Raw genomic sequence first — 19,588 nt, 5'->3', positions numbered from 1 at the left:
CTTCCCAAAGAGCGCCTTCTGAGTCAGAGCTACATGTCCCAAATGTCACAGACATTTTTATTAACATTCAGCTGTAGATGTACATGAGAAATTACTCAAAAATAAACTATTGGCATATTTAAATAATAATGCTCCTCAAATAAATTAATGTTTTTTTTCCTCTATAAAAAAAGACTCACAGCTGTGCTATTAAAACGTAAAGAGAAAAGATATAGAACAAAAACAGCAAAATGCTGACTGATTCTTTACAAAGCCAGTCTGCAGTGAAGTAGACTTCACCAAAGTACTTCATCCTGTGTGTACTCCTGTACATCTAGTATTCTGTGCAAATAACAAAACTTGTAAACAGACTGAACAAACTTCATCCTTCAGTCTGCAGGATTTCAGCCAGCTCAGTAAATCCACAGACATGCGCTGACGAATCACAGCAACGGGCCCACCCGCTCGATGCAGCGTCTGTAAGCACACGTAAAAGACCCACTTCTGCTGTTAAGGTCACATGACTTATGGTACAAACCACTTTCTGCTATCTAGTTGTGGTTTAAACCAGGGACTCTTGGGGGTTCGGTTGATGCCAAAGCGTACGCATGGATGCAGTATGAAGGCTGTATGTACACAAAACACGGTGACAGTGGAGGATTTCAGGTTTCCAAAACTCTCCAAAAGTCGCTGATGTCACCGGGAGAAGTGGCTACATTTGACGCGAGTCGCTTTTTGGGGAAAAAAAAGTCTCCAACGGGCTCTGAAAAGCCGCTAAATCAAGTGACAATGTTGCTAAATTGGCAACACTGCCATGCTGTCACTTCCTGCATGATTAACAGGTGAAGCAGTGAGGGAGTGTAATGGAGACCAGGGGTTCCATTACCTTTACCTGCTTATGTAGTAGTAGGTTTTTAAATAAGCTATATAAAAAAGAACACACATTAATTGTTTGGAGGATTCTTTATTGGATTTAAGTTAGTTTGTATCGTGGCAGTTATGAAAGGTGAAGGAATAGAGGGGGACTGGCCATCCTACCTGTATAGAAAGAAAAACCTTAGTCAGAACTGTTCACAATAATCTGTTTCATAATTTTCATTCTGTGTTGTAAATATTTGCTATGTGTTAAGGTTAGCAGTACTCACCTTCTCCTAGTTGTCTCTTCAGCAGGGTGTGGAGCAAAAGATTGGAGGTACCTCAATCACCTGCTTATGAGCCCCTGGGGCGAACCAAAGTATCACGTGAGGGGAGTTTAGATTAAAGAGTTTTAATATAGATGGATAAAATCAATTAAAAAATAAAAGCATGTTATTGAAATATTTTTAGGAATGTGTATATATGTAAATGTTCATTCTTTGTGTTGGATTTTGTTTGGTTTTGGGAATGGGATTATTGTGTTTCCTTTGTGGGTTGCACCCAAACTTGGACCATTCTGGATGCTCACCTGTGACAGGTGGAGTATAAAAGGGAAGCCATTGGCTTGTAGAGGAATGATGGTGGTTGCTGTGTTTGTTTTGATGACTGTGAAATGCTCCTATTTACTGAATAAAGACCTCAAGTTAGATGAGTTTATTTCAGCCTCATGCCTCTGTTTAAACGCCAAGGGACCGCCGGCCAAACTGACAAGTGGTGTCAGGAGTGTTGCCTTTACAGACAGAGGTGAACATGATGATGAGGAGTGGGAAAAAGAATGACTGTCATGAAGGGGCAGAGGATGGCAAAGGTGCAACAGCTGAACCAGTGGCTAAAGCAGGAGTTAACCCTGGTGACAGACTGGATGAACTAACAGACTTGGTCAAGTCATTAATGCAGTCTCAAGCAGCAAGAGACCAGAGAATGGACAAAGAATCAGCCCGGCAAGAACAAAGATGGAAAAGCATGCAGCACCAGTTTCAACAAATCCAAGCACAAGTGAAAGAAATGATAGAGGAGCAACAGGACCAAGAGGAAGTCAGGAGAGATAATGGCAGACAAAGTGAAGATGGAGGTGAACCTGAAGAGGGGCCCAGTCTAACTAGTCAGCAGATGTGGTCTCTGCAGAGACAGGAGTCACCTACCCACAGAGATCCCAAATTACTACCACTCACTCCAGATGACGATATTGAACATTTTCTCACTACCTTTGAGAGGATGGCTCAAGTCTGCCACTGGCCGAGAGAACAATGGGCAGTGCGACTGGTACCTCTGCTTACAGGGAAAGCACGTCGTGCTTATGTGCTCATGGACATTGCTGATTCTGAAACGTATGACAAGGTAAAAGATGCGATACTTGCCAAATAAGAGATAACTGCCGACACCTACAGAAGAAGATTTCGAGCCCTGAATATTCACCCAGGTGAGACTCCAAGAGAACTGTATGTCCGACTAAAAGATCTGTTCTACAAATGGGTGAAACCAGAAAAATCTACATTGAAAGACATCTCTGAACTGATGATCCTGGAGCAGTTCCTGAGGATGGTCAACCCAGAGCTGGAGGTATGGATCAGAGAACGTGCCCCAAAATCTGCAGAGGAGGCTACGCAGTTAGCAGAGACTTTCACCTCTGCTAGAGCAGGATCCAGAAGAACCACTTTTGGCCGAGACAGTTTCACTGCTGGACAAAGTAAGTCTGACGGGGGTGAAAGGGGTGGTGGTATAGGCCAAAATAGAGGTTTTCCTGTCAACAGACACTTTACACCGGGTAGGATTAACCCTGCTAAAAAATCATTCAGGTTCAAAGCCAGATGTTAGGTGTTATCAGTGTAATCAGATAGGTCATACTCAGTATACCTGTCCAGCAACAAAACAGAGTAAGCCATCTCTTTTGTGTTCAGTGCCTAGGCCCACTCTTCTAGCCCCTGATTATCAGCCAGTAAAAACAACACCTGTACTTGTGAATGGCCAGCGTGAAGAAGTACTTTTAGATACAGGGAGCTGTCAGTCAGTGGTTTTATCTAGTTTGGTACCGAGAGAGCTGTGGAGTGACACTAGGACAAAAATAAGTTGTGTACATGGTGATGAGAAGGACTACCCCATGGCTGAGGTTTACCTGACTGTAGGTGGCCAAACATTTCTCTTGCCAGTAGCATTAGCACCCAAGCTACCCTATGCTGTCATTTTGGGTCTAGATGTACCCACATTGGTAGATTTGGTTCACACTGAAACACCTGAAAAAGTGAATGGTGATTATATGTTTCAAGACAAAAAGTCACCAAATCAGGTAATTGAGCTGCAGGCACACTCAGAATGTGTAGTACCCAGTTTGGTTACCACCAGAGCTCAGAGTGCCATGGACCCCTTGAAGGAGCTGCCTTTTTATGATGAGGACATAGAAGTAAGTCAAGTTAAACCAGTAAAATCAAGAGCTCAGCGCAGAAGTGATAAGTTCTTGGGTTCACCCACAACAGAGCTTGTACAGCAGTCTCCCAAGCTTCTAGAATTTGATATTCCACCAGACATATCATCACTTCAGCTGGCTGATCCTACATTAAAACCCTGGTTTGAAAAGGTGTCTGAAGTTGATGGAGAAGTACGAGGCAAAGCAGACCTTTTGGCAGATGAGACCTATGTAGTGAGAAATGGTATCCTTTATCAGTGCAAAGGCAAGAAGGAGGCCATAGCATTACCACAGGCTCTTAGACACAAAGTCATGGAACTTGGTCATTCAGTACCTTGGGCAGGCCATCTTGGTTTTCAAAAATCTTTGCACAGGATTGCTAGTCGTTTTGTGTGGCCTGGCATGTACACTCAAGTGCAGCAGTTTTGTAAATCCTGTCAGACATGTCAGCTCAGCTTATCTAAAGGAGTGGTCCGTGCCCATCTTCAGCCATTGCCGATCATAGATACGCCTTTTGAAAGAATAGGAATGGATGTAGTCGGCCCTCTTGAAAGAAGCTCATCTGGTAACCGTTACATACTTGTTATCTGTGACTATGCTACTCGTTATCCTGAAGCTTTTCCCCTTAGATCAGTGAAAGCCAGACAGGTTGCTAATTGTCTACTGCAGCTGTTTTCTAGAGTAGGCATACCTAGAGAGGTCCTCACAGACTGTGGGACAAATTGTCAGTCTAAACTTCTGCAACAGGTTTATCAGTTACTAGGTATAAAAGGTATCAAAACCACCCCATACCACCCCCAGTCAGATGGACTTGTGGAACGATTCAACCAAACACTAAAGAACATGCTTTGCAAGTTTGTTGCAGAGAATGGCTCCGACTGGGACCAGTGGCTGCCATACCTGTTGTTTGCCTATCGTGAGGTGCCACAGGCCTCAACTGGATTTTCGCCATTTGAACTACTCTATGGTCACCAGGTGAGAGGTCCATTGGACCTGCTGAAAGAGAGATGGGAGCAGCGAAGGGCAGATGGGGAGAATATTGTGGCTTATGTGGTGAAAATGAGGGCAAGACTGGAAGAAATGACTGTGCTAGCACAACAGAACATGAAAGCAGCTCAAAACAGTCAGAAAACTTGGTACGACAAGAAGGCCAGGGAAAGAACCTTCCAGCCAGGACAGCAGGTGGTGTTGTTGCTTCCCACAAGTGACAATAAACTGTTGGCCAAGTGGCAAGGGCCGTACAAAATTACAAAATGCCTCGGTAGGGTTAACTATGAGCTGTATATGCCTGATAGAAAAAAGAAACATCAGATTTTCCATGTTAACCTGTTGAAAGAATTCCAGCAGCCCACGCAGCAGCCCACGCAGCAGCCCACGCAGCAGCCCACGCAGCAGCCCACGCAGCAGCCCACGCAGCAGCCCACGCAGCAGCAATGCTTTGTTCGGGTGGTCAAAGATGAGGAGGAGTGAGAACAATTCTTCCCTACAGACAAGGTAGAGCCAAGTTCAGTGTCTCTTGCCCACCTCCCGCCTTCCCAGCAGGATGATTTAAGACCTCTACTGGATCCACAGTTGTTTCAAGAAAAACCTGGTTTTACAACACTGGTAGAACACAAAGTTCACCTGAGGGAAGAGGCTCCACCTCACAGGAAGTTCTACAGGATTCCTGAACGTCTGGTCCCACAGCTGAGGAAGGAAATTGACTTGATGTTGGAACTTGGGATAATTGAGACCTCGACTAGCGAATGGTGCAGTCCAATTGTGCTGGTCCCAAAAAAGGATGGAACACTGAGGTTCTGCATTGATTTGAGATACCTCAACTCTGTTTCCAAGTTTGACCCTTACCCAATGCCTCGCATTGATGAACTCTTGGAACGGGTGGGGAGGAGTAAATTTATCTCCACTCTTGATCTGAGCAAGGGTTACTGGCAGGTGGCCCTAGCACCAGAAACAAAGGAGCTGACAGCCTTCAAAACCCCTTTTGGACTGTTTCAGTTCAGGGTGATGCCATTTGGTCTCCAGGGGGCACCAGCAACATTTCAACGCCTCATGGACCAGGTCTTGAGGGATGTGTCTGAGTTTGCTGCAGCATACTTGGATGATGTGGTGAGCTTTAGCCTGACCTGGGAGGAGCATGTGGTTCACCTGCAACATGTTCTCCACCTGCTCAAATCGGCTGGGCTTACCATTAATCCTCACAAGTGTAAGCTGGCACAGAGGCAGGTGGAATACCTTGGTTATGTGGTTGGATATGGACAGGTCAAGCCACAGGTGGGGAAAATGGAGGCAATCCATGCATACCCAGTGCCGACAACAAAGAGAAAGGTGCGAGCGTTTGTGGGTTTAGTGGGGTGGTACAGCAAATTCATTCCCCACTTTGCAGAGAGGGCAGCACCTCTCACAGATCTGACAAAAGCTTCAGCACCAAAAAGGGTCAAGTGGACTGAGGACTGTGAAAAGGCTTTTGGTGACCTGAAGTCAGCCATTACAGGTGACTCAGTTCTTCATAGTCCAGATTTCACTCAGCCTTTCACACTGCAGACAGATGCGTCTGGAGTGGGCATTGGCGCCGTACTGCTGCAGGAGGTGGATGGAGTACAACGGCCAGTTGTTTTCCTCAGCAGAAAGCTTCAGGACAGAGAGACAAGATACTCCACTGTGGAAAAGGAGTGTCTAGCAATGAAGTGGGCGGTGGAGTCATTGAGGTACTACCTTTTAGGCAGACACTTCGTGCTGGAAACAGATCATCGAGCACTCCAGTGGTTGCACAAGATGAAAGACTGTAACATGTGGGTTGCACGATGGTATCTCTCTTTGCAACCTTATGACTTCGCAGTGTGCTATCGACCGGGGAAGTCTAATCATGTAGCTGACTGTCTGTCACGTGTATATGAAGACTGAAGTGCATTAGCTTTAGGAGAAGGGGGGAGGAAATGTAATGGAGACCAGGGGTTCCATTACCTTTACCTGCTTATGTAGTAGTAGGTTTTTAAATAAGCTATATAAAAAAGAACACACATGAATTGTTTGGAGGATTCTTTATTGGATTTAAGTTAGTTTGTATCGTGGCAGTTATGAAAGGTGAAGGAATAGAGGGGGACTGGCCATCCTACCTGTATAGAAAGAAAAACCTTAGTCAGAACTGTTCACAATAATCTGTTTCATAATTTTCATTCTGTGTTGTAAATATTTGCTATGTGTTAAGGTTAGCAGTACTCACCTTCTCCTAGTTGTCTCTTCAGCAGGGTGTGGAGCAAAAGATTGGAGGTACCTCAATCACCTGCTTATGAGCCCCTGGGGCGAACCAAAGTATCACGTGAGGGGAGTTTAGATTAAAGAGTTTTAATATAGATGGATAAAATCAATTAAAAAATAAAAGCATGTTATTGAAATATTTTTAGGAATGTGTATATATGTAAATGTTCATTCTTTGTGTTGGATTTTGTTTGGTTTTGGGAATGGGATTATTGTGTTTCCTTTGTTGGTTGCACCCAAACTTGGACCATTCTGGATGCTCACCTGTGACAGGTGGAGTATAAAAGGGAAGCCATTGGCTTGTAGAGGGAAGATGGTGGTTGCTGTGTTTGTTTTGATGACTGTGAAATGCTCCTATTTATTGAATAAAGACCTCAAGTTAGATGAGTTTATTTCAGCCTCATGCCTCTGTTTAAACGCCAAGGGACCGCCGGCCAAACTGACAGGGAGAGAGGCGGGGCAGTGTGAAGTATGATTGTAACGCGACTATATCGATATAAATGATATTGTCTCATCTTAGATCGCGTATGAAAATATATCGATATTTCTTAAAAACGCGATATATCACCCAGCCCCAGCAACACTCAGGTAAGCTGTGGGGTTTAAATGATGCTCAGGTGGTGCTGTGGGGCCCCAAAGGGAGCCAAGAAATTACGCCCCCAGTCTGAACTGTGGACACAAAGCAGGATGGAGCCGTGCTTTCATGCTCTTCACACCAAATTCTGACCCTGCATCTCAATGATTCAGCCAAAATTAAGGCTCATCAGACCAGGCAGGGTTTGGCGAGCCTGTGTGAGGGTAGCCTCAGCTTCCTGATCTTAGCTGATAGGAGTGGCAACAGTACGGTCTCCTGCTTCAAGGGTTGGCATGTTGTTCAGAGATGCTCTTCTGCATACTTTAGTTATTTGAGTTTCCTTCCTCTCAGCTTGAAGCACTCTGACCTCTGCATTAGTAATAAGGCAGGTTTTAGAGCTTCTCTTTATGTAATACAGGCTACCTCAGAGTATGCAAAGGTGCTCTTTGGATGATTGGAGCATATTTGAGCCATAGTAGGAAGAAGTCATTCTTTTCTTTTCCAAATATGAACAAGAAGATTACAATCTGTTCAAGATCTGAGATGAACTCTGGTCCCTTCTTTGTCTGATGATGAGATGATGAGAAGACTTTGACTGATAAAGGTGTGATGTCACAGGTGATTGGTTCCTCCTCCAAACACGGTCAGCCATTTTTTTTTCCTGTCAGCCGCTACAGAGAAGTCGGCTCTTCAGAGAAGGTGATAAGATCACAGGAACAGTAACAGAAGCCTTTTTCCTGTCCCTGGGTGTGGCACTGTGGCTCAGTGGGTCAGAGCACCTGTCTCATAAACAGGAGCTCCTGGGTTCAAATCCCAGCAGTGCCTCTGAGTTCCTGTTTCATAGAGACAGCAGGTTCTTCCTCCTCAGGTGGAGCTGCACACCATAAAAACACAACAGCTGCTGATCATCACTCAGGATGCCAGCACCTGATCAATCAATACACAACAACTAACTCCTCTTCCTCACCAGGTTCATCTTCATCTGCTGATCAGCTCTAGTGTTTTATTTAAATGCTACTTCACATGAATTATCAGGGGATGCGTTCTGGAGCTCAAATGTATTCTGATAATCAGGATACTCAGTAGCAGTGTTAGTTTCCTTACAATGAATGTTTGTTTTAGTTGTATCTCACTTAATGTCAGGGCCTTAAGAGACATAACCAAAAGAAAATCCATCTTTTTGTTTTGTAAGAGTGAGAAAGCCAATTTTACTCTTCTGCAAGAAACTCATTCCAAACCAGAAGATGATAAACTTTGGATAAATCAGTGGGGGGATAAAATTATTTTTGATCATGGTGCAGTTAATCAGCAGGCCTAGCTATTCTTCCTGTAACTTGTACCGTTGTAACTTTTAAATCCAGTTTGAATGTTTCATTGACTAATCTGTGTTTTGAAACTGGATAAGAGTTACTGTATTTTAGTAAACATCTATGGATTTAATGCCCTGAGCGAAAACAAACAGTTAATATCTGACAACATTGGAAACCTTCAGCTTTCCTGTCCTTCTGCACATATGTTTATGGGAGGAGATCATAATGTGGTTTATGATGAAGGTCTGGATAGACACCCTCCAACATAACTCTTCTAACCCTGTTCTTTCTGCAATGATGATTGTCTGGCCTTCTTCAATTATAGAGATTAATTCCTCGCACTGATGGTGAGTTTGCAAAATTCTGTGATGCTGATATGATAATTAATGAATTAGACCGAGCTGTAGAAAGTCAAACAAATCTCCTGGCTGTGGTGGTCTCACATCTAATGTTTACAAACATTTCTGGAATCTTTGAAGAACCCGTTTTCATAAAGAAGCCACAGAACATGGTTTTCCCCCAGTTATGAAACAAGCTGATTTCTTTGATCTCTATAAGTTCATCTCAGATCAATCACCTTATTGAACACTGGCTACAACATTTTAGCCCTCATTTATACAACAAACTGAAAACAAACTTGCATCAAATTATAAGTGATTCTCAGTCAGGCTTTATGAAGAATGGATCTATTCATAACAATATATATTTAGTATAGGAGTCTGCATGTTCTCCCTGTGTCTAAGTGGGTTTCCTCCCACAGTCCAAAGACATGCAGTTACTGGGGTTAGGTTAATGGGTCACTCTAAATTACCCACAGGTGTGGATGGTTGTCTGTCTCTCTGTGTTAGCCCTGCAACAGGCTGGCAACCTGTACAGGTGTACCCCGCCTCTCGCCCCATCTCTGCTTCAGTGTCTTTATCATAGCTGTAGAAATGCTCTCAGCTTTCATTAAAAACTCAAATGTTGCTCCACTGGATGTTATTGGAAGTCCATAATTATTAGCCAGCTTGCCGACAATCTTTATGAAGAACATCACCGAAGCCAGTTCCAGTTAACTGACACTTTCTCTAAAGCTTCGGGTTTGAAACCTAATTTAAATAAATGCGAGTTAATGTCAGTTCATCCAACTCATTTAACAGAGGCTTTTGGGACACCCATAAAGTTGATGGTGAAATATTTAGGAATTCATATATCAAATGATTCTGTTTAAAGGGAAAATATGAATGTATGGAAAGTAATAGATAACTGCCAATCAAAACTCAGCTGTTGGTTATCACAGGATATCAGCTTAGGTAGAATCTTTCTAACTAAAATGGAAACTATTACTGATGCATCTACCTGGCATATTCAGTGAAAGCTCTGAGAGAGCCATCAAAAAACTCAGTCAGGTCCACTCTGACTATATCTAGAGAAGGAAAGTCCACTATATCAAAAAAGTATTATTAATCAAAGATTATAATGAAGGAGACCTACAAGCCATTGACTTTGATTTTATGAATGGGACTCTGAAAATTAATCTTTGCTACCACGTCCCCAGAGAAATCTTTAAGAATTTGGATGGTATTGAATTTTTACTTAAATATGATTTCTCAGTCCAGCGACTCCCTATTAACTATCCTTTTGTATTGGAAACTTCTCTACAATCATAATTTCACCCTCATAATTCCTGATTCGGTTTGGGGTCTCTAACAGCCCCCACTCCGGTCTCTCTGCAGCTTCCATTCATTTTAATGGGGGCTGTGACTTCACTGAAATCTCCCAAACAGAGCGCTTATTCAGTCACATCTTACACCCTATTTAATATTATAAAAACTCAATCTCTGAAGTATTTCCCAAAAGCACATACTCATACTAACTAAGCATTTTAAATTTCCTATTGCAGAACACAGCAAAGGCAAAAGAAATTCATTGTAAGATGCTGGATGGAGTTTATCTGTTGCACCAGCGATTTGGCTTTGAAACCAGCTGTTGTGTATTTTGTGACAATGATTTTAAAACTACTGAATATTTTCTGAATGTTTGTGGTTTGATTTTTATGACTGGTTGTACCCGAAAGTGCCTCTGCTGGAAAAATAGAATATAATTTACAAGCAAAGCCCTGACACTTTTAAGTTAGCCGTTTATTTTACTGTTAATTTGGAGTTATGTTGTGATTTTATTGGTCCTTACTGCACCGGAGCCTTAAACATGTTTACTTGCTATTTCATATGCCTTGTTGTTTGTACAGATTGATAAATAAAGTTATTTAAAAAAAATTCCGCGGCGCAGCTGAGTCACGTGACCGCACCGAGCAGGAAGAAGGGGGCGGGGCACAGAGTGGCTGCATGGTAGTATGGGAGCAGGCAGAGCTGCTTTTCATGGAGGAGAACATCTGAACTCAGAGGAGAAACAAACTGAAGCATCGATCCAGCATCATTACTATTGATACTTGGATCAGACCTGAGGACAGCGGTAATCACGTGGGTCTGTGCTTCCCGATCTCTGTGTGTTTGGAAAGACTTCCAGCTTCATCCCGGAGTTTAACTGAAGGTAAACAACGAGCTAACTTTAACGTTCATCTGGACATGAGCTCCTCACTGAGGTCTCCTGCTGCTGTCTGTTCAGTTTATTGTGAACACGCTGAGAGGAGAGTGTGAGTCCTCTGCAGTGTCCATGCTGGACATGATCACACAGTTCGTTTATCTGGACTCCATCGTGGCTCTGCATACACGTCAGTAACATGGCTGTAAACATTCCCGCGCATATTTTGCATCAGTGCCGTAAAGTGCATCAGAACAGGGAGCCGTAAAACAAAATAAAGCATAACAGCTTTGCAGGAAATTCTATTTTCTATACAGGACATTTCAAAATAAAAGTGCTCACTAAAATAAAACTCCAGCGACTAATCTCATGGGAGCATTGGGAACAGAACAGAGTGGAGACAAACACCAGTTAGCTCGGCATGCTGGGATTTCTGCACTTAAGAGTTGGAAAAAACAAACTGTGCAGTGTGTCCAGTTTCTGCAGACACAGCGGTGCAGACCTGCTCTGATTAATTTTTTTGGCAGCATGTAAATGGCATAAATTCCCCTTTTGCATCTATGCCTGTCACAGGTGCCAGCTGACTTTCACTGCGTCACTGTGTGATTACATGTGTGTGATTACATGTGTGTAATCACACAGTCCCCTCCCTGAAGAGGCCACCTTTCATCCTTCAGTCCTGCTGAGACTTTACTTTCTATGAACTGACAGAGTTCCTCAGGTAGCTCATCACACCTGTGTGATCAGGCAGGTCACCAAATTCAGAAGCTATTTCCTCCAGAAAGACTGAAACTGCTGATGGCTTAAAGCTTTGCCTCGTAAGCGCTTTGAGTGCTCAGAGTAGAAAAGCACTATATAAGGACTAGTCCATTTACTTTATAATGTTCACTGTCTGTGTTACGGTGCTTATGACGCATTCCTGCTGTGTGACGCAGTGATGCACTGTAACATTATGATGCACAGATACAGTAAAAATGCTGACTGATGTTTTTATCCACTGATCACTGATCAGTCCCAGCCTGCGCAGCAGCTGCTGCAGTGCATTGTGGGATTTGTAGTATAAGTGGTGGGGGCGCTATTTACCTGCAGACTATTATTATTAATAATAATAATAATAATAATAATAATAGGTTTATGAAATTATCTCGTAGGTTGTATATAATCATATCATGGGCCAAATCTTGCCCACGGCCTTGAGATTGACACATGTGCTCTACAGCCTCATTTCTATTTGAAGGGAGAACAGGAAGTGGATCACAGCAGTCTGCTGCAGTTTCAGGATCACAATAGTCTGATGCTACTTTACCAACACCGAGGTGCTGGTGCTCGTGCCAGTGCCCGTGCTGTTCCCAATGAACCAGTGAAACACTTAAGAACGGGCCCGCGTTCCCACCGCGTTTCTGTGAACTGCTCCTTTACGTATGAGTGTGGGCGGGTCCTCGTCTGGACACGAAGCCAAAGCGCACAAACGTGGGAGAACACGCTCCCCTTTCTGTGCTGCAGATACGTTTTAGGGTCCAAACCAAACTACTGCAGCATCTGTGTGCAGCACAGAGGGAAACACAGACAGCGATTAGAGCAAGACGACAAGTACGCACTTTGTGTCCTTTTATCTGTGATATGAACTGATACAAAGCAGCAAGTTCAGCCTTAGAGCCCAACCTAATTCACAGCCGTGAAAATCGCTTCGCTTTTCTCATTAATACACATGTAATATGGTAGAAAACTTGATGTTGAGACGGCAGAGTCACGCCCTTCTGCTGCTTTCATCACGCGTTCTTGGTTCGAGACCAGCTAGCTTGAGGGGCCGGAATTGAACCCATTTTTCGGCCGAGCACCGAGTGCTTCCACGGTGGAAAACCCGCCTAACGGTTCAAATTAAGGCACCGGCACCGGAACCCTGTTGGTGGGAAAGAGGTCTGAGTGAGGTCCATCTCATGATCAGAGGCTGAACTGTGCCGTCTTTACCTTGATGGTTTCCATCTTGCTCTGACTGCAGCTGTAAGAACACTGATTCCAGCAGGATGTGTACAAAGCATTTTGACAGACACACAAAGCTGGACAGCTTTTGTTCTGTGGGTTTGGAGAGTCTGTCTCTGTGTGTGTGTCTGCATTCACTTTGTTCCTCTAATAGAAAATCAGTGTGCAGATGTTGATTCCTGCACTGACTGCTGTTCTTCAGCCTGTAGAAACCATCCTGTAGCTGCTGGAACAAATGCATCTTCTAAATGTTGCTCTGCTCAGGTTTTTGTTTGCTCTGCTTCTTTTTGTCAGAGATCAGATACTTTGTGTCCCAGTTGAGTAGCAGCAGGAGGAGGAGAGGCTGACGGAGCAGCAGAGGAACATTTTCAGCCTCTACAGAGGAAACAATGAGTTCAACACAACAGGTGAGACAAAAATCACTGTGACACTATTACTGAACCTTAAGTTTGAAGGTTCAGGTTGTTCTACATCTGCATTTCATTCACTGTCTCTGTTTGTATCTCTGTCACTGCAGGACCAACATGGACCGAGGAGTCAGCGCTCTCAGGAGCCTCACAGAGGGAAGGGAGCAAAAGAATACCGCTGTCATCAATGTGGGAAGCATTTTACCCGATCTCGAAATTTAAAAAGACATCATCTCATCCACACTGGAGATAGACCGTACAGGTGTGAGCTGTGTGGAAACTCTTTTAACCAGCAGGAAAGCTTAAAAAAGCACCAACGGATCCACAGTGGAGTGAAACCGTACAGCTGTGATCAGTGTGGAAAAGCTTTTACTCACAAAAGCACCTTACAGAGGCATCACGTTGGCCACTCTGGAATTAAAGCATACAGCTGTGACATCTGTGGAAAAACGTTCAGCCTTCTAGGGACTCTAAATAGACACCTACGCCTTCACACTGGTTACAATGTGTACTGCTGTGATCAATGTGGCAAACGGTTCACAACAGACGGGCTCCTAAAACTCCACAAATTTACCCACACTGACGAGAAACCTTATAAATGTGAACTGTGTGATAAGGTTTTTAAAGCTCCACAATACCTGAAAAGACACCAAGAGATCCACAGCATAAATAAACCATACAAGTGCAGTTACTGTGAGGTATGTATTTATATTTTAATCTTGTAGTTTTAGCCTGACTGGAACAACTCTGCTCATTAACTTGTTTTAGCATGTTAGCACAGCTGTCGCCACCTGGTGGCCTTCAGATAGAGTGCAAGTTAAAGGCACTTCCACATTAGCTTCATTTTCCCCACCCTGAAGCTACACCCATCTATACTGTGGGGAAAATAAGTATTTGATACACTGCCGATTTTGAAAGTTTTCCCACCTACAAAGTATGGAGAGGTCTCTCATTTTTATCGTAGGTACACTTCAACTGTGAGAGACAGAATCTTAAAAGATCCAGAAAGTCACATTGTATGATTTTTAAATAATTAATTTGCATTTTATCGCATGAAATAAGTATTTGATACAATAGAAAAACAGAACTTAATATTTGGTACAGAAAACTTTGCAGTTACAGAGGCCAGACGTTTCCTGTCGTTCTTGACCAAGTTTGCACACACTGCAGCAAGATTTTGGCCCACTCCTCCATACAGATCTTCTCTGTTGATTATTAGGTCTAAAACTGTTAGCTATTTTTGACGTTTTACAGTGTAACCTGAAGCGCACCTCCGGCTACTTCCCCCAAGTTTGTACAAAGAAGTGAAAAAACTAGCGGGACAAATGTGTTTGCTCCTTAAAAAAAAACTGACCACAGCAAAGAGTAGGACATCAGGACACAAATGAAGGGTAATTAACACACACCGTGCAAACATCGGCCCCTTACGTAGGTTATATTGTAGTAACAATGTGAGAAATCTTGACCAGGATATGTCCTTCAATGCACATATTAAACAAATATGTAGGACTGATTTTTTTGCATTTGCGCAATATTTCTAAAATTAGAAACATCCTTTTTCAGAGTGATGCTGAAAAGCTAATTCATGCATTCATTACTTCTAGGCTGGACTATTGTAATTCATTATTATCAGGCTGTCTTAAAAGCTCCCTGAAAAGCCTTCAGCTGATCCAAAATGCTGCAGCTAGAGTACTGACAGGAAAGAGAGAGAAAGAGAAAGAGAGAGCATATTTCTCCCATATTGGCTTCTCTTCATTGGCTCCCTGTTAAATCTAGAATAGAATTTAAAATCCTTCTCCTCATATACAAGGTCTTGAATAATCAGGCACCATCTTATCTCAAAGACCTCATAGTACCATATCACCCCAACAGAGCACTTCACTCTCAGACTGCTGGCTTACTTGTGGTTCCTAGGATACTTAAGAGTAGAATGGGAGGCAGAGCCTTCAGCTTTCAGGCCCCTCTTTACTTTGTTTATACTCCACTCTGCATTTAATCATTAATTATTATCAATCTCTGCCCCCCCCCCTCAGCAGATGACCCCCCCTCCCTGAGCCTGGTTCTGCTGGAGGTTTCTTCCTGTTAAAGGGAGTTTTTCCTTCCCACTGTCACCAAGTGCTGCTCATAGGGGGTCGTTTTGACTGTTTGGTTTTCTCTGTATTATTGTAGGGTCTTTACTAGGGATGCACTGAGCCAGTATTCAGTATTGGTATCGGTCCAATCCTGACCTCAGTTACAGGATCGGATATTGGGAAGGAATAAAATGTGAAAAGTTCTCCGTCTTCTTCTTCAGAGACACATTTAAAACCTGCAGGACAGGGCCTCTCGAGGCCTGGAGTTGAAGAGCTCTGTTCTATAAAGTTCTCCGTCGCTGTGACGGATTCCCTTTAACACTGAGTGGATCATCGCTGACATGTTTTTCCGCCTCCACCGCTCTCTGTTGTGTTTGTTGTGCTCACTGTGCTGAGAATTTGAGCTGTTATTTTTTCTCTGCTTCAGCTCCCAGTTTAACCGCAGTTTGCTAGCGAGTGCCGCCTTTAGCACTAGTGATCGTTCAGTACTGGAAGGACCCCTCCCCCGTCAAAATATTTTTTAAACTTTAATCCCTGATTAGTGACTAAATATAGACCTGCAATGGAAACGTATTTAGGAGAATGCCTGTGAATACATTACAAGATTACGCTCACACAGCCCCCAGTTTTTCAACATAAACAACAACAGCAGTCAGCTCTTTTACATGCAGTCTGTCTGCACAAGCGCAAAGAGGCGGCGCTGCTGTAGAGATGGTGAGCTCAGATGGAGCAGAAGGAAATGTTTTTCTAGCGTCCAAAAAAGCAAGTAAGTAAGTAAAGTTTATTTATTTAGTGCTTTTCACAGACAAAAAGTCACAAAGTGCTGTACAATAATTAAAACTCAATATCAAAAAAACCCCCAACAAACAAACAGATAAAACACCATGTTTAAAACATATTAAAATTACCATATTAAAAGAATAAAAATAAAGTCAACAGAAAGCCTGGTTAAACAGAAAAGTTTTCAACTGTTTTTTTAAGAGCTGCCACAGAGTCAGCTAAATGGAGCTGGAGTGGTAAACAGTTCCAGAGCTTTGGTGCCACTGCCTGAAAAGCTCTGCCCCCCCTAGTCCTTAGTTTTGTACGTGGGACAACCAAAAGATTTTGATTTTGTTGTATGAGAGACTGTTGACTTATGTAAAATGTATCCAGGCATTTAAAAACAATTGTTTTTTTTGTTTTTTTTTAAAAGATCGGATTTGTATCGGTATCTACGCAAGCCGAGAGCGGCCATGGTACGTATAAACTATTTTCTGATGGTTTTCTCGAGATAACGAGATAAATAACTCGTTATCTCGAGAAAACGGTAATTGTTATCTCGAGAAAACGGTAATCGTTATCTCGTGATCACGAGATAAATAACTCGTTATCTCGAGAAAACGGTAATTGTTATCTCGAGAAAACGGTAATCGTTTTCTCGCGATAACGAGATAAATAACTCATTATCTCGAGAAAACGAACTTTGTTACGGGATGATTGGTGTGTGTTAAACCTGATTCCTTTCTTCAAATTCCTTTCTTCAAATGCCTGTCACACCAGTCCGAGTCCGTTCTTGTAAAGGTTTTAAGAACACTGAGAAACTGATCATGAGCATTAAAGAAAAGATAATCCTCTCGTGATTTCGAAAAAACCATCGGTAAATTAACTCGTTATCTCGAGAAAACCATCAGAACAAAGTTTATACGTACCATGGCCGCTCTCGGCTTCCTTAGGTATCAGCAGATGTTTAAATGTAAAATATCGGTATAGGACATAAAAAAGTGATATCGTGCCATCCCTAGTCTTTACCTCACAATATAAAGTGCCTTGAGGCAACTGTTTGTTGTAATTTAGTGCTATACAAATGAAATTGAATAGCTCTACAAAGATCCAGCACCGAAGTCTGAATCAGGGGTAAGGTGGAGGAGGAGGCTGAGTTAGAGGGAGGTCTGGGTTTCACTGCTCAGGCTGTGGTCCTGCGACCCGACCTTGGATAAGTGAAAATGAATGGATGGATGTTTGTATTGTGTTATTATTTTAGATTTGAGCTTTTATTGAGTTAGGGGTGATGAATTGTAGATCCACGAGCATGGCTCATAATGAGCCACATTTTTAAGTATGACTTCCTCTGTATACCAAAGTATGACAGACTTCGAGTGAATGCTGTGGTGGGACCTTCAGAGAGCTGAGCATAAATGAATGCTGCAAACCTCAATGAGCTGAAGCTACGCTGTGAAGGAGAGTGGGACAGATTTCCTCCACAGCCATGAAATAGACCGATACAGTCACACATAAAAAGGTTACTTCAAGTTTTTGCTGCTCAAGGAGGTTCTACAAGCTCCTGAATCATGAGGCGGACTTAGTTTTTCACACACTGCATTTTGGTAAATGGATAAAGACACAGTGTAATATGTCATGTACTGTTGTTCATCTGAGGTTGTATTTAAATCATTTTAAAATGTGATAAGGACCAGATGTGTAAAATCTTAGGACTGACAGTGACCCTTCTTTTACCATGACTGCAGATCTTTTTGACCAAAGGCTCTTTTAGACATTTTGGCTTTAGCTGAACTAAACAGTGATTCTGAGCTTTTAAGGAGGAGTGAAAACAGGAATAAGTACGCTCATTAACGTGGTTATCTTCTGCACGTAAAAAGTTAAAACAAAGATGAAAAGCTTATGTGAACTAAAAAGTACAAAATGGGATAGGCTCCAGCCCCCCTGTGACCCTGAACAGGATAAGTGGAAGAGGATGGATGGATGGATGGATGGATGGATGGATGGATGGAAAATTTACACTCATTCCATGTACTCTGAGAACTGGTCGAAGGTTAAATTTTGTATGACTTCAATAATTTACAGGAGATGTACAGGATAAAAGTGTTGAAGGAATTCCCATATTTACACTGTCTTTGTGTCTTTGTTCAGAAGCAGAGCCACACAGATGGATCCAGTTCTCAGCCCTGTCCTCACTGTGGTGGTGGGAAAGCGTTTTGCTGTGACCACTGTGGGAAAACTTTCAGTCATCGAAGGAACCTAAAAACCCATCAACGCAGACACACTGAACACAAACTGAAGTACTGCATAGAATGTGGGAGCAGCTTCCCCACATCAAGTGAATTAAAACAACATGAGCTCTTCCACAGTGGGATTAAAAAGCACCTCTGTGGCCAGTGTGGGTCATCCTTCACCACTGCAGGTCAGCTTAAAGGACATAAACGGGTCCACACAGGAGAGAAGCCATACAAGTGCAGACACTGTGAGAAAAGCTTCTCACATTCAAGTAGTCGTAACCTCCATGAACATACACATGTTGAAGGGAACTACAGCTGCGACCAATGTGGAAAGAGCTTCAGGAATCTCAGTTCGTACTCCAAACACCAACGATCCCACGCTGCAAGGAAACTGTTTCACTGTCACCAATGTGCAAAAATATTCATTTCATTATCTGCTCTGTACAAACATCAGCGTGATCATGCAGGCCTGAAATCATTCCCATCATTGGATCACAAGGAGTCTGCAGAGTCAGAAACCTCCTCTTGGGGTCAAACTTAAAATCTTTGAGATCCACAGAATTCCGATGGAATCTCCTGTAAAGATAATGTCACACTTGGATTTTACATTTAGGAAGCTGCAAGTATAGAAATCTACAGTACCAGTCAAAAGTTTGGAGACACCTTTTTTTCAATTTAGTGTTTTTTCATTATTTAAAAAGTGTCTGCATTGTAGATATTAAAGTCATCCCAATAATGAAGAAATACATATGGAATTATTTGGTAAACAAAAAAGTGTTAAACAAACCAGAATGTGTTTTATATTTTAGACTCCTCACAGTAGGCACCACTAGATGACAGCTTTGCACATCTTGGCATCTTTCTCAGTCAGTTTTATGAGGCATTCACCTGGAATAGCTTTCAGCTAACAGCTGTGCCTCATCAAGAGTTCTTGCCTTCTTAATGTGTTTGAGACCATCAGTTGTGTTGTGAAGAGGTAGAGTTGTTATACATTGAAAAGCCCTTTTTGAGTAATGTTCTAATCCATATTATGGCAAGAACTACTCAACTGAATAAAGAAAAATGACAGTCCATCATTACTTTAGGACAGGGGTATTCAACTGGCGGCCCAAGAGCTAAAACCGGCCCATCAGTCATTTTAGACCGGCCCACTGCCCATTTACTTCTATTAAATAAAAATTT

At 42.6% G+C, this 19,588-nt stretch overlaps 1 protein-coding gene and 1 non-coding gene across 2 annotated transcripts; both read left to right on the top strand.

The window, feature by feature from the left end:
* Window positions 1–7,875: 7,875 nt before the first annotated feature.
* On the top strand, window positions 7,876–7,949 carry trnam-cau (transfer RNA methionine (anticodon CAU)). Its single transcript has one exon. It is a non-coding gene; the product is annotated as a tRNA-Met (tRNA).
* A 2,803-nt stretch (window positions 7,950–10,752) lies between these two features.
* On the top strand, window positions 10,753–19,139 carry LOC115799135 (zinc finger protein 184-like). Its single transcript, XM_030756140.1, has 4 exons — window positions 10,753–10,963; window positions 13,229–13,341; window positions 13,452–14,039; window positions 18,321–19,139. The coding sequence occupies exons 2-4, from the start codon at window positions 13,324–13,326 to the stop codon at window positions 18,945–18,947; spliced, it is 1,233 nt and encodes a 410-aa protein (XP_030612000.1). The 5' UTR covers window positions 10,753–10,963; window positions 13,229–13,323; the 3' UTR covers window positions 18,948–19,139.
* Window positions 19,140–19,588: the final 449 nt, after the last annotated feature.

The sequence above is a fragment of the Archocentrus centrarchus genome, chromosome 20, assembly GCF_007364275.1.
Source record: "Archocentrus centrarchus isolate MPI-CPG fArcCen1 chromosome 20, fArcCen1, whole genome shotgun sequence".
Taxonomy (NCBI): Eukaryota; Metazoa; Chordata; class Actinopteri; order Cichliformes; family Cichlidae; genus Archocentrus; species Archocentrus centrarchus.
This window is presented reverse-complemented; position numbering and strand designations above follow the sequence as displayed.